A 25,716-nucleotide genomic window follows, 5' to 3' on the forward strand; every position below is an offset into this window, starting at 1 on the left:
TCTCTCTCTCCCACGCCTTTACTCCAGCAAAACGTTCACTCTTCTTCTATTAACTTCACTCAGAAACCGTTCCCTCTCTCAAAAACCACCATCCATTAAGAACCAGAAGCCATAAAATCCCTCTAAAATCAGCCCTCTTTCACCTGATTTCAGTTCATAAACAGAAGCCAAGAAGGAACGGTTTTCTCTCTCTCGTCTCAGCCCTCTTTCACCCGATTTAAGTTCAGCCCTCTTTCACCTGATTTCATTTCAAAGGTAGGTTTTCTCTCTCTCTCTCTCTGTCTCTCTCACTCTATATCATGAACATACGTTATTGTTATTTTCTCTGGTATCATTCAAAAAGCCCTAATGTTCTAAATTATTTTCTCTCTCTCTCTCTCTCTATCTATCTCTATATCATGAACAACTAAGAGATTTCGTTACTGTGTGATATTACTTTGTTTTGGACAGATGGTAAAGCCTACTTCATCAAAACAATCAAGTAAGAAAGTATCCATTGATGAACCTCGGTCTAGCAGATCGAAGACAGTTATTGAAGAACAAGTAAGTAGAAGAATGAGCCCTAGAAAAAAGGTATGTAACTGAAAACTTTAACTATTTTCTGTTTCATAAACTTATTCCGAGTACATAATAATGTTTCTTGTAGATTGATCTGTTTCATAAAGTTGTGTACTGGTACAACCAAATAATTCCAGTAAACCAGTTGATTTCTTGTACACTGGATAGTTTCAAAAAAATTATCCAGAATACGTAACTATGTAAGACACAGATAAATTTCCAAAAAAATTCAAGTCTTTCTTATGTGAGTGGTTTGTAGTTTTCTTTTTTATAAAGCTGTATATTTTACATAGAGGAATTCGCAGAAAATTTTACTACGTACTAGTACAACAAAATAGTTGCAGTAAACCAGTTGATTTCTGGTAGAACAAAATAGTTGCAGTAAACCAGTTGATTTCCTGTACACTGAATGGTTACCATAGTTAAGTTTTATTTATGAAACACACAGATGATTGCCCGAAATTCAATTCTTTCTAATGTCAATGGTTTGTAATTTTTTCAGGTCTCACAAGATGATACCTTAACAGTGGTGCCACAAACAAAAGGAAAGAGAAAAATGACAAATGTAAAACCTGAAGGAAGGCCAAAAAAGAAGACACAACAAGCTGTACCTGAAGGTGACTCTGCAAGGGCCTGGGTTGGCTCTCCAAGTGAGCCAAAAAATAGACCCGAAAATTTGGCAACCAAGTTGTCCAAGGTGTACAAGATTTCTCTTAAAAACACATGGACCCAGTTGAAAGTCACATATCCAAAATTGACAAGCAGGCAGAAGGAGTTGCTTGCAGAGTCTCCCTTCAACAACTTGGTGAACTCGTTTATAAATGACAAGATTGGCCTAGACAGCACAAGTAGACCAAACAAGATGATATTTGAACTTCTGTGCTTGTATTCCTCTTCCACAGAAACCTTCAACCTAGCTGGCAAAATGCTAAAGCTGAAGCCTCAGGATGTTTCTTTGATTCTGGGTATGCCATTGAGAGGGGAGGTGACAGAGGTTTTCTCATCCACCAAAGCACTGAAGAAACCCCAAGTAGATTTTTGTGTAAAGTACTTTGGAGAGGTGCCTCCGAAAGTGACATGCATTATGATGGCTAATGCACTAAGAAAGGCGGTTGATGAAGAGGATGAGCTGGATGCCATTAGGTTGATAATCATGTTCATTGCTGCCAATGTTTTATTTCCTTCAACAACCGGGTACTCGATTCCACCACATATTCTGCTGTACCTGGAATCAATGGAAACAATTCAGAGTTATAATTGGCCAGTGGTGGTGCACCAATTCATGATAAACCACATGAATAAGCACTTGAACGACCCAATTAGAGCTTCAGGCTGCCTACTACTCCTGCCTGTGAGTATGTTTAAGTTTATTTCAATTATATATTAGAATTGAAGTGCCTTATTGAATTTACAAATGTGTTTGTCTTATTTAAAGGTATGGTTCTGTGAGCATACTCTATGCTATGAAAGAGAGGAGAGGTATAAAGATGAAATCCCAAGGATTGTAAGGTGGTCTCTGTTGAAAATAACAGATACGTATAACGAGAAACTAGCCAGTCTGACATCTGAACAGGTATAAAATAACATTTACATACCAGTAAACTTGTGGGTTTAATGTAAACTAACTTATGTACTGGAAACGGTTTTGTTTACTGGAAACTTATTGGTTTACTGGAAGTTTATTGGTTTACTGATATGGTTATTACTGAAATGTTTTTCATTTTCTTTCAGGCAAGTGAAGCTTTTGTTTTCCCCCTCAACGAAGAAGAAACCAAGTTGGTGCAAACAATAGAGACCAAGTCCAACGTAAGTGACTTGATTCTTGAGATTGACCAACTTAAGCTAAGAAATGACCAGCTGGAGAAAGAGAATGAAAAGCTTAGGAAAGAAAATGAAGAACTTCAGGCAGAACTGGCAGAAGCTATTGAAGAGATGGACGATGCATTCAAAGGATATTCAGATCTACTGGCAGAGGGAATGATTCCAGTAGCCACTTATGTTCGATCAGCGGAAGGCATTTTAGTGCCTGTAATGGAAATGAATACCGAAAATGCACCAGAACAACAACAGGAGGCTCAGGAGAAAGAGGAAAAACAGGAGAAAGTAAAGGAAAAGGGTAAAGAGAGTAAGGAAATTTCAGGAAAAGAAGTTGCAGCAAAAGGTAAAGAAGTTGAAGGAAAGGAAGATAAGGGAAAAGGTAAAGAAGTTGCAGGAAAGGAAGTAAAGAAAATTGCAGGAAAGGAAGATAAGAAAAAAGGTAAAGTGAGTAATGAGGAAAATTCCGAAAGTGGAGAAGAAGATACGGATGATGAAGAAGGTGAGGAAGAAGAAGCTGAAGAAGATGATGCTGAAGAAGATGATGATGAGAACAGTGAGGAAGATGATTCAGAAGGCAGTAAAGAAGAAAAAGAAGAAGATGAAGCGAGTGAGGAAGAACAGGATGAAGATGAGGAGACAAAGGATGAAAAAAAGGAAAAAAGCAAGGGTGCATGCAAAGCTGAGAAAAAAGGCAAACTCTAATTTCAGATTAAGAATTTATTTTGGTTTAATCTAATATTGTTCTCTACATTTAGTATTCAGTTAGTTTCAAGTGTTTTTATTCTTATTCCAAAAATAGTAAACATCTGGCAGGTTTTAAGTATTGAAATTCTAATTACGCTCATTAGATCCTCTATAGGAAACTTTTTTATTCACAGTAAATTATTCTATGTCTCGGAAATGACTTAGTGTTGTTTTCACTGAACTTATATCAGACAATAGCGAGGAAAGCGATGAAAGCAAGGAAAGAGATTCTGAGAGTAAACAAGGCAAACAATTATCTTAACCCACAATTTTGTACGTAACTTTACGAAATTGTCCTCAAAATCAAGTTTAAAATTCTTCTTTTATATCCATTTATAACAGAAATAAGTAACGAGGATTCTGATGAAGAGGAGATCCAAATAAATTTGTCGAGTGAGGAGGGGGGCTGGGTTGAAGATACAATGGAAAAGGAGTTGCCAAAAGAAAGAGGTAACGTTCTGATATTAAGTTGTCCCCACCATTAAGTTTTGTTCGGAATTTAGAAATTTAATACTCCACATGTAATTTATTTACATATTATAATGTAAAGAGGATGGTGGATCCGAACAATGATTATCCTAGTTTTGATCTCAACATGGAACTCCAGACTCAATAATTGAGTGGACTCCACCAAAAAAGTCTCCCGTGCAGATTGAAGAAGATGAAGAGTGTACACCCAAGGCCCAAAATTTCGACTATATCGCTGAAATGGGAAGACAATCAGTGGAAGAAGTGTCTGCAAACATGAGACAGTTTCAATCACCCCATGTAAGCCCTCCCAAAAGAGTAGCATCCAAAAAAGGGAAAGGGTCTTCGCCAGTACCAACATCACTTGTGAAGAGGATTAAGAATAATCCAAGGGTGAGGAGGAGAACGGAAAAAGGGACAAGTGAAGTCCCGGTTATTGATTTGGAGATGATTAAACTGAAGAAAGAACCCCGTGTGAAATTGAGTAACTGGAGAATAGGGGGATATGGCCATATGTGAAAGAGAATGAAAAACCATTGATGGAAGAGTTCATGAAAAGTGGATGGACAAGGTATTATCTATTCCTTCATAATTTTTTTGGTTCATAATTTTTTTTTCAGACAGAAAATTAGTGTGTGTCTGGTACACAAGAAGGTTCCGGGTAAACTGGTTTGTGGTTAGTAAACAAGCCAGTTTCTAGTTAATTATTCCGAGTGACTAATGAATTCTACTTTGTCTTGTACATCCTCGATGTCTGGAACAAGGAACAGCATCACTGCCTAACAGCAAAAGATTTAGACGAGCTGATGATGAATAGAGGCTGTGACTCTCAAATAATTGATTGGTTTGCAGACAACTTAATGTTGGCCGATTCGAACATCGACCGTGAAGTGTTGTTCCTATCATCGTTGCTATTTGTAAGTTTCTTAGCCATTACTATAATAAGTTTGAAGAGGATTTTGTGAATTCACTAGTAAACTAAAAATGACACAATGCAGACAATGATAAGGCAGAACCGCAGTGAAAGAACAATCAAAGCTAATTTAGATGATCGGATTAAGAAGCACTGCATCAAAGATCATACAGCAATGTTGTGTGTTCCACTTAATTCAGCATCCACTGATGACTCTTTGGAGGGTCATCACTGGACTTTGTTGGTGTATGATTTTGAGGAGAACGAATGGACGCACTTCAACTCCTTACTTCGTGACATCGACCTGGGAAACAGATGTAACTACAATGCAAAAAAATTAGCAGAAATCCTGGCAGCAAAGATGATAAAGATGAAGTGCGGAAGGAAAAAAATTGCCTCGAAAATCCCATTCATTAAAGATGTTGAATGCCCCCAACAAGGGGACAGGTGAGCCCAGATTTTGGACCATTACAGTACTATGTTATTCCGTACATGAAACTAACTGTGTGTTCCTCAAATTTTAAAAACAAACAGTCCTGATTGCGGTCTCTACGTAATGATAAAGATGGAAGATATATTTCTCGAAAGCATCAAGCATAATTACCCGCCAAAGTGCTCGCAAAAGGAACAATAGGAAGACAGAGCAAGGAGAAAGAGGGCAGAAGTAACCTACCAAATTTTGGAGGAGTCAAAGGACGGATGGAGGAGGAGTATTGCAGAAGAAAACTAAAAATTTAAATATCTAAAAGTTTATGTGTTGTTTTGTTAAGTTTACTTAGGAACGGATTATATGGTGAAATATTAATGGTTTGTCACTTAGAACATTGACATATTTTGGATCATTGTTTTGTTAAGTTCATTAATCGAAGTTCAAAAGTGTCTAACTACAACATGTTCTCGGAAACAATTCAATGTCCAATACACTACTAAATTTACTTTAAACATAAATTGGAAACTCAAAACATAGAGACAGTAAATTTACAAGCTTCACTTTAATACACAAATAATGTTCAATGTCCAACACATTACCAGATTCACTGAAACAAAGATAGAATCCTGCAAAACACAGGCATAGGTTGCAATGTTAAGAAAAACACAGACATAGGTTGTAGAAGGAAACATAGAGACAGTACATTTACAAAATTTCAGGAAACTGTTCAATGTCTAACACATTTATAAATTTACTGCATACAAGATAGAATCCTAAAAAACATAGGTTGGTGGAACTAAATAACTAACTTATATGACACATTATTTACACAAGAAAGGGAGAGCAAAATGTTAACAAAAACATAGGCATAGATTGGAAACTCAAAACATAGAGACAGTACATTTACAAGCTTCACTTTAGTACATTTACCAGATTCACTAGAAACAATGAAGGAAACATAGAGACAGTACATTTACAAAATTCCAGGAAACAGTTCAATGTCCAACACATTACTAAATTTACTGGAAACAAGATAGCATCCTGAAAAGAACAACAAAATGTTAACAAAAACACAGACTCTCTTCATAATCTGAAAAACTTCAACACTGTAAAAGCTATTCAAAATTGTAGAATGCCCGGTGCACACTCTTCCCCTGCTCAAATGAAGAACATTTACAACCACTAAATAGGTTGGTTGCACGAAGCACTGTTGTGATAACAGAGTTGTTTACATCGACCACATACCCTCTGTCTTTTCCGAAAGTTCCCGGAACTTTCAATCCTAACAGTTCGCGGTCTCCCGGGACGTTTCTTGGTTAAGGGAGGAAGTATCATGTTGGCTTTATCGAAAGACTTTGGTGCATCAAAAGTAGGGACAGGGTTGATGGAAAGACTGTAGGTCTTACAATAAGCGTCCGTTGTGACAGCAGGATCAAAAAACTTTGAGGAATCACCTCCATGCACTTTAATACACAAGATAGCATGTTCACATGGAATACCTTGAACTTGCCACTTACGACATGAGCAAGTCAGATTAGCAAGATCAACGGAGTGGCTGGGGTTCGACATAACTTCATATTTGAATTCAGAAGACTGAAGACATTTCCAACTGCAGGCAACATTAAATCTGGACTTCATTGTCTCATTGACTTTTGGGCATAGGAATGAGTTCCAGGAGGCCGATTCAATCATTCGATCGTTCATCATGTTCATTATTTTTACCCGCAACATATCGAGCATGACCGAAATGGGAAGAACTCTCTCGTCCTTTACCCAAGAATTGAAAGACTCCGATAGAGAAGAACAAATCAAACCGTACCTATTACCTGGACAATATACATCGGCCCGGTTTTTTAGATTGACAGAGTACAAAAATGACTGCACTCCATTGCCGCCCATGACAACAAGTTCAGTAGTGTACTTTTGAAAGTCCGGAACAGTTAGCGCCCGAGCAGCTTTAAATATTAGTGACTGGAAGTAGTCAGACTTTTTGGCACCATTTTTGACACGTAAATTCATATTGTTGCGTAAATGCCATACACAATATGAATGGTGGGTCTATGGGAATATGTTGGAAACTGCATTTATAATACCATGGTGCCGATCAGACATAAACGTCAACTCTGGACTACTAGCGACAACTCGTCCCAAATTGCAGAAAATCATGTCCAGTTTGGATCGTTCTCTACATCAACAACAGCGTAGGCAACAACAAACAATCCTGCAATGAATCAGTAATGAATCAGCGTAGGCAACAAACATTTATTTTATTTTCTTACCAGAAAGTTTTCAAAAAACTGGGTAGTGGTCAGAAAATCAGGTAGTTTTCTGAAAACTATACTGGGACGTACGTACCATCGTTTCCATTCTTTGCTACCGCTGCAAGTATGCATCCATTGTATTTGGTTTTGGCAAAGGTACCATCAACAAATATTAACGGTCGGCAGTGCTTGTAGCCTTCGATACTCGCTCCAAGAGCAATAAAAATTCTAACAAAACGACGAGAAACTGGATCGACTTGAAGATCAATATGACTATTTGGGTTAGATCGAGATAGTGCATCCACATACCACTGGAGCTTCGCATATGAATCCTCTTCTTCACCATATGTTAAAGATATAGCAGCATTCCGAGCTTTATATGAATAGTAGTAGCTAAGAGCTATACCATAATCCTTTTTAAATGATGTTATAATGTCTTTCGTACTCTTTGTAGGATTCTCTCGGATGTCATCAGCTATTAACTGGCTGACAGCTTCTGTAGACAGCCTAGGCTTACGAGAAGACAATACAAAATCATCACACGTACGGACAGGGTTGAAAGCTTTAAGAACAAACATGGAACGAGACTTTAGAGGAGCAACAGCATGAATGGTCCAACCACAGCTGGGGGTTTTGCATATACAAGTTATCCGGGATAGATCATTCTTAAGGAATTTATAATTGTATCCATGTTTTATGGAATATCGACTAAGAGCTTGTTGAAACGCAGGAGCACCCCCGGGAAATTCCTGCCCAATGGATGTAAAAACTTCTGGCCAACTATCTGATCGTAGAGGTTCACTCCTAACGAGCGCAGTAGATGCCTCAGCATGAGTTGTTGAAGAGGGAGATATAAAATCTTGTGGGAAACTGCATGAAACATAACAATTGTCAATTGCCAGAAAATCTAGTTGACATAAAATCCATCTGGTTTCCAGAAACCTGTTAGTGCACCGGAAACCAATGAGTTTATTGTAAACAGGACTACGAACATATATGAATAGGGTAATTCTTATTTTACAGGAAACTGAGTTTATTGGAAACAACCATTAGGTGTCCAGTGAAAAGTGGATAAGTTCTAATCTAATGGGAAATAATATGAATAGAAACTATCAAGTTTACTGGAAACCAGGTAGTTTACCCGAAACAGACTAGTTTTACGGGAAACATCGACTTTACCAAAACAAACACAGCTTACGCAGGTATATGGTTAGAGAACTATGTAGTTGACAGAAAATCATCTTGTTTACTAGAAACCAGTTGGTTTACGGAAAATCAAAGAGTTAACTGTAAATAAGACAATTTACGCACTTATCTAAATAGGGTAATTACTACTTTATAGGAAACCAGATTGTACAATGGAAATCAATGAGTTTACTATGAATTATTATGAAATATGAGGAGTATTAAAGTAGACTACCGCTGTCGTTCCTGTTGCTCATATCTAGCGTGTGCTACAGCTACAGGAGGAGGGGTAGAACAAAAAAAGTCGCGCTCCACCCTGAGTAGTTCAAGTAAACATTGATTCAAGTAATCGATGTAAAAGCAAAAGAGAAGTATTAAAGAAAGTAACATAAACATCCATTCACCAGAGAGGACCGGTTGATCCAACGTTCAAAAGCATTTGACTGAAAGGAAAACAGAAAAGAAAATGAGAATACGAATCTTGTTATCAACAAGGATTCAGTTTTTACATAACAATATCAATTTACTTCCATACGTGAATGAACCTGTGTTTGACAGGTTGGTTATTTCTTCAAGGCCATCCATTATGTAACGCCAACAAATAAACCTGGAATATAAGAAAGTTTGAAAAAAAAATCAGAAACACTCAGGGTGAAACCTTGAAGGTAATGGTTTAGGAGAACATTAATGTTTAGTTAAGAAAGTCAGAAATATTCAGGTGAAATATTTAGGATAGCATTGAAGACAAAGAAGATAATGGTCTCATGGTTTCGGGTAAGCATTGAAGACAAAGGAATAACAAATCAGAAAGTTTCACCTGAAAGAAGAAAAAAAAAGTCAGAGGAAGATCAGAGGTTGGGAAGATAATGACCAATGTAGTTAACTTCCCAAAATCTCGGTATAAATAAGCTTCTCAGACTCAATCTTTCTAACTTATGGGCGGGCTTTCAAATTTTAGCTGAAAATTTGGCTGAAAATTTGAACTTTGAATGAAATAGAGAGAGATGAAACTGTTTTGAGAAGGATTTAGAGAGAGAAAGTAGCAGAAAATAAGGAGATTTCGAGATATTTAGGTGTGATTGCCAGAGTTTAGAGAGATTTTTGGAGCAATTAACGTCAAATCTCCATCCCTCATTAAATGGTATTAATTGCTCCCTCTCCATCACGCTGACAAAGGCGTCAGGAAGTAAGAGTGTTTTCAATGGAAGGGTAAAAGAGGGATTTCTAAAAATCTGTCACACAAAAGTCTGAGCTATCACAGAAAAGTGTGAGCTGTCATAAGGTTTGGACTGGAAATGCATATTTGGCTGAGAAGGGACAAAACGCCAATTTCCCCCCAAAAATTTGGACCAAACGCTCATTTTTTGTTGTGTTTGGGCGTGTTGAACCTGCCGGTGGGTTCTCTTCAATGTAATAGGAAAATAATCTGGACCATTGGCCTCTCCAACAGTCCAATTTAGATTTTTAGAAGGGGGACCTAAGTAGAAACACGCTAAAATTTAAGACTTAACTATAAATATTATATAACTTCAGGAAATCACGTGAAATCAACTGCTCTTGCCACGCGTCGCTCCTGGATTCGCTCGCTTTTGGATTCGCTTTTCACCTTGGCTTCATACAGCATTTCTCAAACCAATATCCCCCTCCCCTAAAAGAAAAAAAAAACCCAACAAACCTTAACCAAAGTTTTAAATACAAGTGAAGGATATTTATTAAATCCTCCTTCATACACCAGTCACTACTTCGTTATTGACCATATTAGGGTTTCCCAAATGCTGTCCATGTCTTGCAATTGGCCAAAAATGATTCACCCTTTCTTTCCTTGTTCTTCTCAGAACCAATTTTGTTCGTTGGCGAAGAACTCCACTGAGGGCCTTCAAGTAATTGCTTGAATCATGGTCTCTAAGAATTGTACCTTCTGAACCATAAGCTGTAGGATCACTTAAAATTTCTAATGGGTGGGGAGAATTCAGAAAGGCTTTTAAGGCACTTTTCATCCCATAATTTCTACCACATTGAGTTTTGTCCAACTCATACAGTCCACTTCCTGCTTGTAGTAATGGATGTGATGGCGATAATTTCTCATCTGGTTGTAGAATGAATAACTGACCTATTGGAGTATATAACATTTTCTGCACAATTCAAATAAAAACACATACACAACAACTGTTACTTAGACCATACAACAACAGACCTTCATCTACGAATATTATGTAATAAGCGCCAATGGGTTGATGGGGTCTTTTGTCCCAGTCATCTGAGGGGTCAACGGACGACAAAGTCAAGGTTATGCCTTCATCCTCGGCCACTTTCTGATGGCATTTCCTGACCCCGTATGGGGCAAGTCATACCTAGTTTTATACATATCTATTGTTTTTGTGGCTATAGTTTTTCAGATGTCCCCGCTATTATGGCTTAAGATTGTCCCTTCCACATACTTATATATCAATAATTAGGTTTCTGTTCGCACTTGTGTCGTGGTTAGTTTCAGTTGTACTCACTTTTGTTTGAAATCGATGATCTTAGAAGTTTCAGATATCAGACGTTCAACTAATAGAACCATAAAAGTATTATAGTGGTTAAGAGAAGACTTACATTGTTATTAAGGCAGGGATGGGAACAGAAAGATCCATTAATAAGACGCTTGAGAACTTGAGCCACATGGTTAGGGTAGTTGCAGGAGAAAGCTCTTGTTACTATATCTCTGTGCATCATAACAGAATGGACATGGTTCTCATCCACTCCCAATTCTTCAAGAATACGATGCCCTCCACAAAATATTGATGGTGAACCGAAAGTGACTACTGAGTTTGATTAGAGAACCTCATGGGTGATGGTCTTGTAATGTTCTTGTTTAATTTCTTCACGAAGTATGATTCACTTGGATCATCATTTGATTCTTGCTCTTTCAAATGAGAATAGTCCCACATTGGACAATGGGATTCTAGTAAACAAGAATATAAGGTCAAGGTCCTCTCCACTCATTGCCAATTGGTTTTGAGTTGGATGGCCACAAACTTAACATGGTATCAGAGCTAGGTCCACACGTGATAGGTAAAAAGCCACACGTGCTCCACGTCGCCCGAAGAAATATACGTGTTAGGGTCAAAGAACCCTACACGTGAGGGGGGCGTGTGAGAATAGTCCCACATTGGACAATGGGATTCTAGTAACCAAGAATATAAGGTCAAGGTCCTCTCCACTCATTTCCAATCAAGGCATTTTCTACCTGATCTTTCCAAACCAGAAAGTTCGAACCATCTAGTCTATCAGATATCAAATTTGTAAGATTTGGATTATAAGCTACCTGATTTTGATTCAAATTCATCTTTCAATGGTTGAAGTTGTTTTGTTGATGATGATGATGAAGACTATATCTCTGATTCTTTGATTTGCAGAAGATCAGCTCCCTTCGTTGTTCTTGATTTCAATTTGGTATTGAAAATCGATTTTAGGGTTTTTGGCTCTGATACCATGTAAAGAATGAGTTTCTTGAAGATGTAATTCTAATTAACTTCTCAACTCAATTGTTTTCCAATTACAATGATATCTCACTTATATACTTATCAAAGTTTAGAGAAATCGAAAACAGAAAGAGTAAAACAGTTGTAGAGAGAGAAAGTAAAACCTAACAGAAATTAACTAACTAATCTTTTGATTAGTTGGACTTAACACTTGTGTTATTAGCACCCTCTCCACGTGTGCCTCTTTATATAGAGCTGAGTGCCGCAAATTAAGAGTGTGAGCGCCCATATCGAGTGTTAGTTAAAGTCGTTAACTTCATCTTCCTTCTTCTTCACTGTTCAGCCATATATTTTTCCTTACAGTTGGGATCTGTACGGAAGGAATATGAGATGGAAAATGACCTTCTCTGAAGAAGAGGAGGAGGAGGACATTTGGGGTGAGTCCTTCTCCTTAATGGATTAATTTTAAATCGATTTGAGAAGGGAAAACTAGTAAGAGTAGGTGAAATTGTGGGGAGAAGTTGGGTTATCTCCATGAAGAGGAATATGTAGTTTAGAGAGAAGAATGGTTTTATGATGATAGGAATTGGAGGGAAATAGAAGAGGGAAAATGATTTGGTTCATAAAGATGAAGAGCCCTAAACCCTTTGAGATACAACAAGAACAATATTTGCAAACAAGTCCCTACACTTTTCCAAGGTAATGATCACAAGAGTTGTAATCACTATTTAGTAGACCAAGAATCACGACAATCCACATAAGACTTCTACTCAGAATTTGTCTTGTTTTTCTTTTTCCATACCATTTTTCAATAATCAATATCTTTGCTTTTACGACTTTCTTACCTTTGAATATACTTTTTTTTTTTTGTTAAAGTCTCAGCTTTAGATACAATACTTGGGAGTGTAATAGGTTCGTTTAGTCCTAATTTAATATTCACTCTTATATTTTGTATAGAGAGAGGTGAAAGAATGCCTGAAGTGGTCTGGAGCCCAAAATTAGATTGGGATGGTCTACTTAGAGAAAAACGGACAAGTCAAGTCTAATCGACTACATGAGATTCCGGTATAATTTCAACCTCTTTTTTCACACATTCAATCAGTTATGTTTTGCGAAAGAAAAATTTTCATTGATGTAATCATTTAATGATATGCGGTTGTAGAGAGAGAGGCGGTTAAGGAGAGAGATAGAGAAAATTTTGGATAATCCCACTGAATGTTGGCTCAAACAGTACTATTTTATACTACTTTATCAAGGACATAAATACTTTTTATTGCATACATTCTTGTATCTTTAATAGTTCTTTTCTTTTGTCTGAAAGTTTCATTGGCTAATCTACCACCTCTTAGAATAGCTAGGTAATCTGATAGTAGAAAAGGGCCCGGTAACTTTCGAGACACAAGTAGCTGGGGAGGCCCAAGTTTTAAACATTTTCGAACTCAAAGGAAGGAGCAAATCAAAAGGAGAAGATGTGAAGATTGCTGGTTGTAGAGTGTGTTGGAATCGGAGTCAATTTTGGCTCGACCCGACTCGTCAAACTCAGAAACAGAATGCACCATTGTGTTCGTCTCGTCGAGCTCTTCAATTTAGAGCCAAGAATCACTCAAATCCGATTCCGGATGAATGAGAAATTCAAGTCTAAAGTTTGGACGAAGATCGGTTGAAAAAGGGACTAAAACGTCAAAAGGGACAAATCACCTTGGGGGTCGTTCGAGCGAAGCACGCACATCCAAATCTGGACGGTGGGCGTTCCTTCCTCGGGATTGCACAAAATCTGACGGTCGCGCTCATCCCCGTGTCGGGCACCGAGTGGGACAACTGCAATCTTTTAATCTAGCCATTGATTTCTTCATCCAACGACCACCTCGATTTGTCCTTGATAAAGTACTATTGAAGATACAAGAATGTATGCAATAAAAAGTATTTATGTCCTTGATAAAGTAGTATAAAATAGTGTTTGAGCCAACATTCAGTGGGATTATCCAAAATTTTCTCTATCTCTCTCCTTAACCTCCTCTCTCTCTACAACCGCATACAGATTTGTTTTGATTCCTCCGGCGAAGGAGGACCCTTCGTCGGATCCCTTTTTTCTTTCCTTTTAGTTAGTTTTTCCTCAATTAATAATTGAATTTTTGGGTATATGACCCTAAAAACGCATCCTAATACAACTTTTAATCCACTATAATCTTATAAAGGGGTTAAAATCCAAATTATGAATATAAATAGATATCTAATCCATTTTTAATCATCTAGAGAGAAAACACAAATCCCTAGAATACCAAACATTTTATAATACCTGAAATAACCTTCTATATATATATATATAAGATCACATTTAAGCTCAAATCAAACCAGATCTTTTTTCCTTTTTTATCTCCCTTTTTCTCCCTCCAATTTCCGTTTCTAATGGAAGAAAGACTTCGTGACCTTCCTCAAATATTGTAACTGAAACCTTTTAGTCTTATCTCTCTCTCTCTCTCAGTCTCTCTACATCTTCATCTTCTGAAACTATCCTCCATTAAAACAGAAAACTGTGTATTCTTTCTAATTTCAGGTAAAACACAAACCAAATTCTTATATGAGTTCTGATTATGTTTTGATTTAAATTCTTCCTGTTATTTGTTTAATTATCAGTACGGCTTTTCAAATCATCATCTTAATTCTTAATCAGGTAAACGATTCTCTTATTTGATGAATCTGTTTCAGATCAAAAAAGTTTTTATATTCTTTCTCTCTCTAGAGTTTGTGTTGATTATCACGATCTTGATGAGATTAAAATCTTCATTTCTAAATCTTACTCTTTGTTGTCAAGATCTCGTAGTCCATGAAACATGTCATATATGCGAAGTTCAATTGACATTTTTGGAAGTTGCTCCGTTATCTTGTTAGTTTTTTCGTCAATCTGTATAACAACAATAAATCAAAAAATTAAGATCCAAAACAAATACTGCTAATATCCTAGAAATAATAATAACAGATCAGAGATTGAGTTAGACAGATCGGAAATGAGGAAAAAATGGAGATGCGGGGTATCGATCCCAGTACCTCCCGCATGCTAAGCTACATCCCCTGAACGTTAGTAAATGAGTTACATAGAAATTTAACACAACTTCGAGTCGAACTTACTTAGGTTAGGTTAAGTGATTTGAAAATTAAAAGTCCAAGACTGTCTGAGCCGGGGACCTCTAGTGTGTGAGACTAGCGTGATAACCGACTACACCACCCGCACCGAGACACTTGTGTACAAATTATTCTCAAAATTTTATAAGAGCTTAATAATAATTTGAAGTAGACAAATGATTGTGTCCAGGGTGAATTTTATAACCACATGTTCATTTGAGTATTATTTCAACCAGAGGCGGAACCAGGATTTCATATCAGGGAGGGCAAGCCTAAAGACTTTATAAAGTAAGCTTCTACATAAAATACATATGGTATTACAAGACACAAGACAATTTACAAATAAACGTAACATTAGAGTACCAAAATATCGATAGATCTTTATTAATCATTCAACATTTTAAAGAACAAAAATGTCACATAATTTTATTAATCATTAATATAAGTTCTCGTGTTATAATTATGCAATAGCACTTTAAGTAGAAAAAAATACAAACCCAAGAGTGTACTCAAGCAAAAAACAAGATTTCCTATAAGAATTGGTCACTTAGTTTGAAACTAAAATGAAACTTAAAAGAGGACCCGAGGCAATTAAAGGGTTTTGAGCCCGTGCCTTTGGGTTGGAAGCCTAGAGAATCAACCACCAGAGCTAAAGTAAACAGTAGTCAACAACAGTAGCTTTTTTTACATACGTGGAGATTAGGCCGGGCAACTGCCCAGCCTGGTCTCCACATAGTTCCGCCCCTGATTTCAACAACAAAAAAAGTCACATATTACTTCATCTTCCCATACTACCTTTCAAGCTAAACCCTACAATATTGTTCATCTTCCTTCCTCTTCACAGATATGGCTTCAGATTTTCCCTAATAATAAAAATACCTAAATCTGTGATCTTTTGCAGATCGGTTAATTGTTTACTTCGATTTTGATTTTAAATGTTTGTTAAAGTTAATGACATAGTCTTTGTTGTTACAGGTTGTGGAATATGGACATTATAGGCTCTGCGAAGTTCATAATGTCAGGGTATAAGCTTGTGTCCTTTATTCTCTTCATCTTTGTTAATTAATCGAGATTCATCATACGCCTAATCGGGGGTATATAGTTCATTAGTTCTGCATATTTCCTACTTTTTAAAAACTTTATTAGTAGTCGAGATTTAAGAAATACTTGATTTCTAAAAACTTTATTAGTAGTCGAGATTTAAGAAATATTTGATTTCTTGACTAGTTTCATCCCTCATGAGTCTCAAGGGGGATTAGGTTACGTTTTATCAATTTAGAATTTGAATAATGAATTTTAAGTTTTACCAAGGTTGTTCTTCGGCGGTAAGATGGGCTGACCTTTGTCGATTAGAATATTCAGAAACTGTCTACTTTCTCTCATGACATAACAATATGTAAAGAACTTACTACTCCATAAAAATCATCATCAAAATAACAACCATTAACCATCAATCTTATAAATTTACTGTGATGATCACAAAAGCATGTGTTTTCTCATAATAAAATGATAGTAAATATAACAATCAATTTGAAAGCAATTTAACTTTTAACATTGAAAACAGGCACTTCAACACCAAAGCTTTAAATATCATTCATTATGTGACCGACTGATGTAGAAACGCAGCGGAATTAAAAGAGATGAATAATTAAATAAGAACGATGAAAATAAAGATCAAATAACTCTAAATAATAAACTTGATTAAAACTTCAATGGGGTTTTTCTCTCAATCTGTGAATAATAGACAAACTAGATATCCTTTTATAGGATTATGGACTTTCCTAGATAGACTTGAATTAGACTTTCCTAAATAATTAAAATACTGCAACTGCCTAAATAACTAGACTCAAATCTGGACCTTTCCACTTATTGGAAATATTAAAATAGCATAATTACCTAAACCTAAATTATCTAATAATCATACTAAAATTGGGACTTCCTAAAACTACTCTCCATGGCCGGATGGCCCATGACCCGGTTTGGTCATGGAAAAAGCCTCCACGCCGGGTGCCCCTGCATCAGCATCCCCTTCTCCCAAGAGGTTCGTCCCGAACCGATTCGATGAAGAAAACAATGTGATGCATCCGCATACGATGAACTCTGTAATGGCGATCCGTAATTCCCACTTCGAACGAAGTTTGCATTGGGATGGGAGGATACTAATTTGAAAGAAATCACCAACCTCATTCTCGTAGTGCAGTGACTTTCGCAAAATTATTTTTGGTGAATGGATAACGGTCATCTCACCATCTTCTAACGGTAGAGTCAACGACTTAATAATCTTATTGAAGAAATCTTTCATTGGAACTTCATGATGAACATTCTTCATCCTATATGCCTTCATATCTTCCGTAGTGACCTCGTCGTTCCACTTAACCTTAGATTTCTGTTTCCTTGATTCGTGCCAACCATCAACGGGAGAAAGGTCAAAGAGCTCAGTAGAATTCCATGGAAACTTTGTTGTAGCAGCTCCCTCACATGCGGGAATTTCAACGTCTTTACCATGTGTCGTTGCATTAATAGCAACAAATAGTGGACCCTCTTTAAGACCTATGCCTCCAGGTCTAACTACTAGATTCATACCAGGCGGACCCTCTTTCATAGCTAGACCATAACTACTGCAATAGTTTTGATACCACTTTGAACTTTGGGCAATCCTTGGGCAATCCCGAAGTGCACATATGGGACCCAAGAAGGTAGAAGGCGGCAGACATATAGTAGACAGTAGGTTAGTAATATGGTGGTTGGTGTCCTTCCTAAACTGTCCCAGGCCACCGAAACAGATGGAATGATTTTGGTCAAAGTCTCGATGCACATCAAGCTGAAGAAACTCGAATTGATTAGCCACCTCCAAGTTATTCATCATGTTCTGGCGTATCACGGCAGGAGAATTCTTACACTGAGCAGACCCTTGAAATTCATGTTCCTGTGGAGACTGATCCGTAAAGTAACTCGCATGAAACAAAGATGTAGCAGTAACTCCAGGTGGAAGGTTTTGAACCTCAGGCTCAGTCTTGGGATTTCCTGGTTCTGCTAAAGCACTGGTTGCATTATCGTCTTCCTCATAACGTTGCAACAACCGACAGAGATCTGACGCGGGAGTTGCTTTGTTTGTTGGAAATTTTGCTTTCGCACCGGTAACTAAAAGTTCTTCATCTTCTAAATATCCTTGGCAATCTCTTACAAGAGATGTATAGGTCTTCCCTTTCGGCGATATATATCGAAGCTCACGCCTACGTTTTTGCTTTATGACATGCGAAAACTTCCAATCAACCGATAAAAGGCGCTTCTTTGCCTTCAAAGTCATTGTTCTCGTGCAACCATTCTTGTTAAATGTTTTCAACTTCTCTCCTTTTCCTCCATAATTGTACCAATCCATCACAACTTGAGGACAATATTCAGGTATGAGTTGACTAATTTCGTTGACAACAGAAAAACGATCGATCTTTAAATCTTGCTTTTGATCGTGTCCTCCAACTTGAGCTTCTGAACTCAAAGAAGAATAATCCATATTCGACGTGTGTTCGGCAAAGCTAGAGTGGTGCAAAAAGTCTCCTCGGTTTTCTAGGGGCCTAAAACCATAGGTTGGAGTGGAAGTAGAATGGATTAGCGGGTTGTTTGGGTTTGTGTAGGGTGGCTGTGGAGTATGAGGGTAATGAGGATGTGGAGGTGCTTGTAGTTGTTGTTCCTCATTATAAACTTGTGGATGGTGATAAGAGTATGAGAGAGTAGGTTGGGGCAACATGGTAATGGAGGGACTCAAATAATTAAAATTGGAAGTTGGGTTTTGATGAGATGGTGGTGTCTGACACCATAAACTTGGGAGGGAAGCATGAATTGGTTGGTGGAATGGGGGTAGGGTGATTTGGGTTGTGCCTATGGTTGGGATTGAGAAATTATGTGTGGGGAAACCAGGGGTGCCTATAGAATCCGGGTTGTAGTCTACAAAACTAGGGTTTGGATATGTGTGGTGGAGTGGGCTAGGGTTTAGCAAAGAGGCAAGATTGTGACTTGGTGTTAGGAAGGGAGGAGAATACGGTGGTGGTGGTGGTGGTGGTGGTGGTGGTGGTGGTGGTGGTGGCGGCGTCAGAAAGGGATTTCTAAAAGAATGGTTATGATGTGGTTGCTCCATAGAATAATAGGAAGATGGAGGGGAAGGAAAAAAATATGACTTACTTGGTTCGTCTCCGGGTTCCCAATCATACGAATATGTTGAATTCTTCTTTTGTTGATTTTCTTCAATATGTATTTTGTCTTCATAGTTATGTTTTGAATCGTCCCATTCGTATCCAAAATCATCCATATTCGACTCATTGTAATTTTCTGTCTCATAGTAGGAGAAGTTATTTTCTTGTCGATCATTGAAATAATTATCTTGGTAAGATAAATCATCTTCCTCGCAATCCGATCTTTCTTCAAAAAAACTTTCATCACTATATGACGAAGAATCCATTGATATATAAGAACTACTTTCACGAAAAAAATCCAGAGTTTTGATGGCTCTGAATACCACTTGATGTAGAAACGCAGCGGAATTAAAAGAGATGAATAATTAAATAAGAACGATGAAAATAAAGATCAAATAACTCTAAATAATAAACTTGATTAAAACTTCAATGGGGTTTTTCTCTCAATCTGTGAATAATAGACAAACTAGATATCCTTTTATAGGATTATGGACTTTCCTAGATAGACTTGAATTAGACTTTCCTAAATAATTAAAATACTGCAACTGCCTAAATAACTAGACTCAAATCTGGACCTTTCCACTTATTGGAAATATTAAAATAGCATAATTACCTAAACCTAAATTATCTAATAATCATACTAAAATTGGGACTTCCTAAAACTACTCTCCATGGCCGGATGGCCCATGACCCGGTTTGGTCATGGAAAAAGCCTCCACGCCGGGTGCCCCTGCATCACCGACCCACCGACCACCTTAAGGTAATAGTAGTAGTAAGTTCACCACAGCTAAAACAACAACATTGAAATTTACTTAGTAACGATGGACGAAGAACCAATCTATATTTTCAGTTATACGACGAACACAAAAGATCAATTGCTTCCAGTAATTTTGAACGCTCCCACGCTTGTCAAAGTGGTCCATCATGCCTATCATTTCTTTCATCAGAGCATCATAGTCATGGTCGGCCTCATTGAAATCAGCTACCTCTTTGTCGTCAATTTGTCCTAGTGAATAAAACATGTCATATATGCCAAGTTCAATTGAAAGTTTTGGAAGTTGCTCCGATAACTTGTTAGTTTTTTTGTTAATCTGTATAACAACAATAAATCAAAAAATTAAGATCCAAAACAAATACTACTAATATCCTAGAAATAATAATAATAATAATAATAATAATAATAATAATAATAAAGTGTGTGTGAGAGAGAGATTCCAGTTTTGTTTACTAGGAGTAGTAATCTACCTACCATGTATAATTTCAAGAGAACATTATCAAACTCCTCCAGATATGTCTCTTTATGACTGTTCATGAAAGCCCAATATGCGTCACACAACAAAACAATCGTTTCCTTAAGAAAGAAAGAAAGAGGTAATTAATAGTAAATTATGCCTACAGACACATATAGATAGACAATTCCTTAAGAAAAATTGATTCATTTTATAATAATAATTTACTAGTACTAGTAAGACGTAGTAGTAGTAGTACCTTCAGTTTCTCTTTTTCTTCAAGCAACTCTTCGTCCTTAGCTTGGCGGAATAGTGGTTTCATTCCAGTCAGACCTTTGCTCACCAAATTGTTAACACGATCTATCACCTTGTTAAATACATCATCTACCTTTGCCATCTTCTCTACAATATTCAACGCCTCCCAATTATCAATACAATTAGAAATGTCTTTCCTGAAACAACAAATTAAAACATTCAAACCCAATAAGAATGTTAAAACATCATAGCTAGAGTTTAGAAAACCTAGTAAGTAGTACTCCAAAGATAAAATAAACTAGAGCATGCATATGGTGGTGCATTAAACATCATAAATCAACTAGAGCCATAGTTGGTTGGTTGGTTGGTCATCTTATGACCAAAAAATTATACTAATAATTTCCTACCTAGCAAGCAGCCTAGGGCACAATCTCAGGCCAAAATATAATAGTAGTTGCAACAAGAAGAACTCTCAGGGGCCAACTAATTTCCTCCTTCATAGTAAAGTAATTAGGAGAGAGAGAGGGAGGAAAGATTTACTCATCAAATTTCCAACAACTTCTCTTTATAATCAATCAATCATCCAAATCCATTCCGTTAACAACAACTATACATGCAATTAAATCTTAACCTAATTCAACATGTGAAACAGAAATACTAGTAATATAACCTTTAAGAGAAAAACGAATTGGGGAAGGAAAAAACAAAATCATCATCATGAATCTTAACCTAATTCATCATCATCAGATGCATATACAATTCAAATCTTAATTTATGAAAATTGAAACCCCTAATTCATCATCATCATCAGAAGCAGCAGATTTATATCATCATCGTCACAAGCAAGCAGATTCTAAAATAAAAAATACCTAAGAGACTCCAATCTTTCAATAATTGATAGTGATTCATCATCAACCTCCATGTTTTCTTCTCGTTTTTGCCTTTTAGGCTCAGAAACGTTGTAGTTTACCACCTCCGCCATTGTTCTCTCTCCCTCTCTTTTTTTCTTTCTCTTTCTTTTAGAAGAAGAGATATTATTCCACTTTATATATTGGTAAATCATTCAACCCGTGACGCCGTGACCGTCGGATCCTATTTCCATGCCCATCAATTTTACTTGATATTCATGTCTTAAACAAAGGCCGGGAATAAAAGAAATTCTCTGGGGAATAAAGATTTTAGTCAATAAATAGTATTAACTTACGGGCATATTCTTTTTGGCCAGCGCTTTGGGGAGAGCTAAATAGTTTCCGGGGTGTGAAATTTTAAAGGGAATATGTAGAATTTTAGAAATTTTCCGGGAAATAAATTTTAAGGGGAAATTAAGAAAAACACTCCACCTCACCTCATTCTCTCTCCACCTCACCTCTCTCTCTTCTCCGACAGGTCGCCGGTTGGAAAATTTTCGGGCCGGCGACCATGAAAAAAAAAAATTCACTCTCTCTCTCTCTAGAAACTCCGACGAAGGGGTTTCCCTTCGCCGGAGTTCTAGTCTGTTCTTCAACATACCAGATCGGCCTGTTGAAGAACAGACCGGAACTCCGACGAAGGCGCCGGAGTTTCTAGAGAGAGAGAGAGTGAGTGAAATTTTCTTTTTATGGTCGCTGGCCGAAAATTTTTCTGACCGGCAACCTAATCGGAGAAGAGAGAGAGAGAATGGTAGGGAGAGAGAAGATGAGGTGGGGAGAGAGAAGTGAGGTGAAGAGAGAGAGCTGAGGTGGAGAAGCTATTTTGCTTTCCCCCTAAATAAAATTGTCAAACAAAATTGACCAATTTTTAACCAAGTCTTCACACCCCGGAAACTATTTAGCTTTCCCCAAAGCGCTGGCCTTCTTTTTTAGTCTAAAAATTGGTTTGGTGCTTCTAAAGGCACCGGGCCAAAAAGCTGTTAGCATCCATCTCTATTAGCACCAGGTCCAACTGCTCATTTCTCTGTTAGCACCATACAACTATGTAGGCACCAGTCAAAGCCAACTTAACATATACTAATTATCTTGTTTCAATGAGCTAATATTTTGTTGCTTTGAATAAAAAGAATCATGGTTCATTAAAAATCCTGTTGGGTCGATTTTAAGTAGAGTTAATTCCTATTTGGCCCCCTACTTTGTGACCAGCTTCCTTTATGGCCCCCTATTTTCTGTAAATTCAAATATGACCCCATTTTTTGATGCAAATGTCTTAACTACCCTTCCTATAAATATTTTTTCAAAATAAAAAAAAAACTTGAATTCCACCTTACTTTCCTCTCCACCACACATATCTCTCCACGTCACCACTCTCTCTCCATTTCACCTCTCCCTCCAACTCACCTCTATCTCTCTCTCCAACTCACCTATCTCTTCTCCGACGAAGGTCGCCTGCCAGAAAATTTTCTGGCCGGCAACCTTCATTGGAGAAGAGAGAGGTGAGTTGGAGAGAGAAAGAGGCGAGTTGGAGAGAGAGAGGTGAGTTGGAGAGAGAGAGAGAGGTGAGTTGGAGAGAGAAAGAGGTGAGTTGGAGAGAGATGTGAGATGGAGAGAGAAAGAGGTGAGTTGGAGAGAGATGTGAGATGGAGAGAGAAAGAGGGGTGAGTTGGAGAGAGATGTGAGATGGAGGGAGAAAGAGGTGAGATGGAGAGAGAGAGGGGTGAGTTGGAGAGAGATGTGAGATGGAGAGAGAAAGAGGTGATGTGGAGAGATATGTGGTGGAGAGGGAAGTGAGGTAGAATTCAAGTTTTCTTTTTGATTTTATTTTAAAAAAAATATTTGTAGGAAGGGTAGTTAGGACATTTACATAAAAAAGGGAGCCATCTTTGAATTTACAGAAAATAGGGGGCCATAAACGAAGCTGGTCACAAAGTAGGGGGCCGAATAGGAATTAACTCTTTTAAGTATTAATAATTTGGGAGCAGAAATAAATTTCATGTTTTTTTTTTAGGAAAGGTGAAAAGTATGATTACCTATATCATCCTGAGACGGAGAATCGAGCACAATATCTGAATCAGAAGGCAAGAAAGGAGAACCAGGATAGTTGCCCAGCACTCCAAGGTCTGCCAAATACCAAAATCAGATATAAATCACAATAGTTCTGGAACTTCAAGCGATTGAATGGAACTCTTCCTTTACCATTAGTTTGCGATATATATCTAGTATCGGTTCTACATATACGAGACGGACCAATGCAAATTGAATTCTTACTTGCTACTAAATTCTAAGAAAAGGTTATTATGCATTATATCTACACATAAAATGGGAGAAACTTACCAGCCAAGTTTGACAAATCAGCTGTTAGATCTGAGAGGCTGAAGTTCCAGGGAATATGGCCGAATGATCTAAGGGAATCATTTCCATTCATGTCCACATTATCTGGTCCCAACTGCATCCCTACAGAATTTGCTACATCAGATGTAAACGTTGCGTCAAGCCCAGATGCATCCACACCAATTCCTGATATGTCTGATGGAGTAAATGGGAACTGGCCATTTGATGCTACTGATGCAGGACTCAGAGCCATCTCTGACATGGATGACATGACACTGCTTGGAGGAATAGTAGGTCCTACATAAGCTGAACTGCTATCCATCCCCATGCTATAACAAAGACCAAGAGAAATTGTTATGCAGAAATAAATAATAGTAGATGCTAATTGTAATGGTGTTAAAGATTAGAAATGAGAACTAAGGACCCAATCAAACAGAATCATACTGACTATTATATAGGACTGAAGTCAGGAGATAATAAATGAAAAAGAGCTTAAGGTAAAAGGAAGTTCTTACTCGCTTCCAGAATTCATTCGCAGTGGATGGAAATTCCCGGAAGCAGGTACTCCATTAACCAAATGACAGCTTGAAAGCCCATTACCAATGGAATCAAGATGAGGATGACCTGTTGCTGGCAATGGAGGCTGCTGAAGTATAGGGTACCCCATAGGTAATTTGTTAACTGCACTGCAGATAGTTGCCATTTAATAAGAGTGGTATTGTTGCTCAACAGTTGTGATAGAGCAAGGGAAATCCCAGGAAGATTTGGGAGAGAATTCCAAATCAACGGACAGGATTTACTCTTGATTCAGGACACAAATCAAGAGGCACTTGACAAATCAACTCCAGCCGTTAATTTGGGATTCTCCCCCAAATCTGTCTAGAATTTCTCTTATGCTAGGTCATTTTCCTTTAATTAATAGTCTAGTGGATGTAAAAAAGCTCCGATTCATTTTTGTTTTGCATGAGGTCTACATCCAAAGCTTCAAATTAGATAAAACTCCTATGATTCTCAAATGAAGGGGCTTTTGAGAAGAACGACACATTTCAATTGCACAGTAATTTGTAACTGTTCTAGACAAATTATAGCTTAATGATGTTCTTTTCCTCAACTAAATTAGCGTACAGAGAGAGAACTCACCAGGCATAGGATGAAGCCCATTGCGATGTGGACCCAAAGGAACCTTAGGTGGTGCTGGATACTTCATGAGATGGTATTGATGCTCAAGCAAATGATTGAACAAGATAATTTGTTTCTTAAGTTTCAACCTTGTGTAATATGCTCTGAAAAACTCAGCATTTTCCTCCTCTAGTTTCTGCCATACTTATTCAACAAAGACAATAGAGGTCTGTTAGATCACATTTGGCGGTATGTCACGTTTAGGGATATTCATCACGAATACTTCTTAGTTTGATTTGTGAGAATAGTCTCACATGGGAAAAAGGTACTCTAGTAATCAAGAAGAATATAGTATCGAGGTCCTCTCCACACTCATTGCTGATTGACTTTGAGTTGGATTGCACAAACTTAACATGGTATGCAAGCTAGGCCCACACATAATATAGTGGTCAACGGCCACACGTGCTCCACGGCCCCAAAAAAATACCTTTTAGGCTAAAAATGGTCGCTCGAGCTTTAAGAGTTGGCAGTATATAACAGGAAAAGCACTAGAATAGATCATATGGTTATGCTGGAGAGACAGAAGTATCATAATAAATGTTATAACTGAAAGTCGCGGAAGCTATCGAACCTATCCTAGAAATTGATCCGACTATGAAGATTATTCGAAAAGCTAAGCCAAAATCAAATATGCAAACAGAAATTAACGAGGTTCGGCCTAAAGCC

At 37.5% G+C, this 25,716-nt stretch overlaps 4 protein-coding genes and 1 long non-coding RNA gene across 5 annotated transcripts; all 5 read right to left on the reverse strand.

The window, feature by feature from the left end:
• Positions 1-5,488: 5,488 nt before the first annotated feature.
• LOC147547708 (uncharacterized) lies at positions 5,489-6,950 on the reverse strand. Its single transcript, XM_086666075.1, has 3 exons — positions 6,177-6,950; positions 5,862-5,972; positions 5,489-5,557 (listed from the first exon to the last, which is right to left on the reverse strand). Exons 1-3 carry the CDS (start codon positions 6,948-6,950, stop codon positions 5,489-5,491), a joined length of 954 nt encoding a protein of 317 aa, XP_086522201.1.
• Positions 6,951-7,093: 143 nt separating this feature from the next.
• On the reverse strand, positions 7,094-8,242 carry LOC147547709 (uncharacterized). The gene is made up of 3 exons (XM_086666076.1): positions 8,214-8,242; positions 7,287-8,062; positions 7,094-7,152 (listed from the first exon to the last, which is right to left on the reverse strand). The coding sequence occupies exons 1-3, from the start codon at positions 8,240-8,242 to the stop codon at positions 7,094-7,096; spliced, it is 864 nt and encodes a 287-aa protein (XP_086522202.1).
• A 389-nt stretch (positions 8,243-8,631) lies between these two features.
• On the reverse strand, positions 8,632-8,987 carry LOC147547710 (uncharacterized). Its single transcript, XR_015237239.1, has 3 exons — positions 8,913-8,987; positions 8,782-8,820; positions 8,632-8,693 (listed from the first exon to the last, which is right to left on the reverse strand). It is a non-coding gene; the product is annotated as an uncharacterized LOC147547710 (long non-coding RNA).
• A 7,447-nt stretch (positions 8,988-16,434) lies between these two features.
• On the reverse strand, positions 16,435-21,667 carry LOC147547711 (uncharacterized). Its single transcript, XM_086671269.1, has 5 exons — positions 21,502-21,667; positions 20,637-20,829; positions 20,398-20,499; positions 19,888-20,239; positions 16,435-16,570 (listed from the first exon to the last, which is right to left on the reverse strand). Exons 1-4 carry the CDS (start codon positions 21,612-21,614, stop codon positions 19,961-19,963), a joined length of 687 nt encoding a protein of 228 aa, XP_086527395.1. The 5' UTR covers positions 21,615-21,667; the 3' UTR covers positions 16,435-16,570; positions 19,888-19,960.
• Positions 21,668-23,544: 1,877 nt separating this feature from the next.
• Positions 23,545-25,267, reverse strand: LOC147547712 (uncharacterized). Its single transcript, XM_086666077.1, has 4 exons — positions 25,012-25,267; positions 24,387-24,552; positions 23,875-24,200; positions 23,545-23,660 (listed from the first exon to the last, which is right to left on the reverse strand). Exons 1-4 carry the CDS (start codon positions 25,076-25,078, stop codon positions 23,545-23,547), a joined length of 675 nt encoding a protein of 224 aa, XP_086522203.1. The 5' UTR covers positions 25,079-25,267.
• Positions 25,268-25,716: the final 449 nt, after the last annotated feature.

The sequence above is a fragment of the Eschscholzia californica genome, unplaced genomic scaffold (genome assembly GCF_041429995.1).
Source record: "Eschscholzia californica isolate CP2 unplaced genomic scaffold, dmEscCali1.0.p SCAF_3, whole genome shotgun sequence".
NCBI lineage: Eukaryota > Viridiplantae > Streptophyta > Magnoliopsida > Ranunculales > Papaveraceae > Eschscholzia > Eschscholzia californica.

Bases quoted from the DNA above. Each gene is read 5' to 3' on its own strand.
- LOC147547708 (XM_086666075.1), bottom strand. From the start codon at position 6,950: ATGAATTTACGTGTCAAAAATGGTGCCAAAAAGTCTGACTACTTCCAG. The intron at 5,973-6,176 runs GTATGTGGTCGA...TGTTCTTTTCAG, and splicing joins ACTTTCGGAAAAGACAGAGG to GATGCTATCTTGTTTCCAGT. The intron at 5,558-5,861 runs GTAAATGTACTA...TGTGTTTTGCAG, and splicing joins CATTGTTTCTAGTGAATCTG to GATTCTATCTTTGTTTCAGT.
- LOC147547709 (XM_086666076.1), bottom strand. From the start codon at position 8,242: ATGGTTGTTTCCAATAAACTCAGTTTCCT. The intron at 8,063-8,213 runs GTAAAATAAGAA...TGTTTCATGCAG, and splicing joins TCCAATAAACTCAGTTTCCT to TTTCCCACAAGATTTTATAT. The intron at 7,153-7,286 runs GTACGTACGTCC...GATTCATTGCAG, and splicing joins AGCAAAGAATGGAAACGATG to GATTGTTTGTTGTTGCCTAC.
- LOC147547711 (XM_086671269.1), bottom strand. From the start codon at position 21,614: ATGGCGGAGGTGGTAAACTACAACGTTTCTGAGCCTAAAAGGCAAAAA. The intron at 20,830-21,501 runs GTATTTTTTATT...TTGTTGTTTCAG, and splicing joins GAAAGATTGGAGTCTCTTAG to GAAAGACATTTCTAATTGTA. The intron at 20,500-20,636 runs GTACTACTACTA...TTCTTTCTTAAG, and splicing joins AAGAAAAAGAGAAACTGAAG to GAAACGATTGTTTTGTTGTG.
- LOC147547712 (XM_086666077.1), bottom strand. From the start codon at position 25,078: ATGAAGTATCCAGCACCACCTAAGGTTCCTTTGGGTCCACATCGCAAT. The intron at 24,201-24,386 runs GTAAGAACTTCC...TCTTTGTTATAG, and splicing joins CGAATGAATTCTGGAAGCGA to CATGGGGATGGATAGCAGTT. The intron at 23,661-23,874 runs GTAAGTTTCTCC...GGTATTTGGCAG, and splicing joins TGATTTGTCAAACTTGGCTG to ACCTTGGAGTGCTGGGCAAC.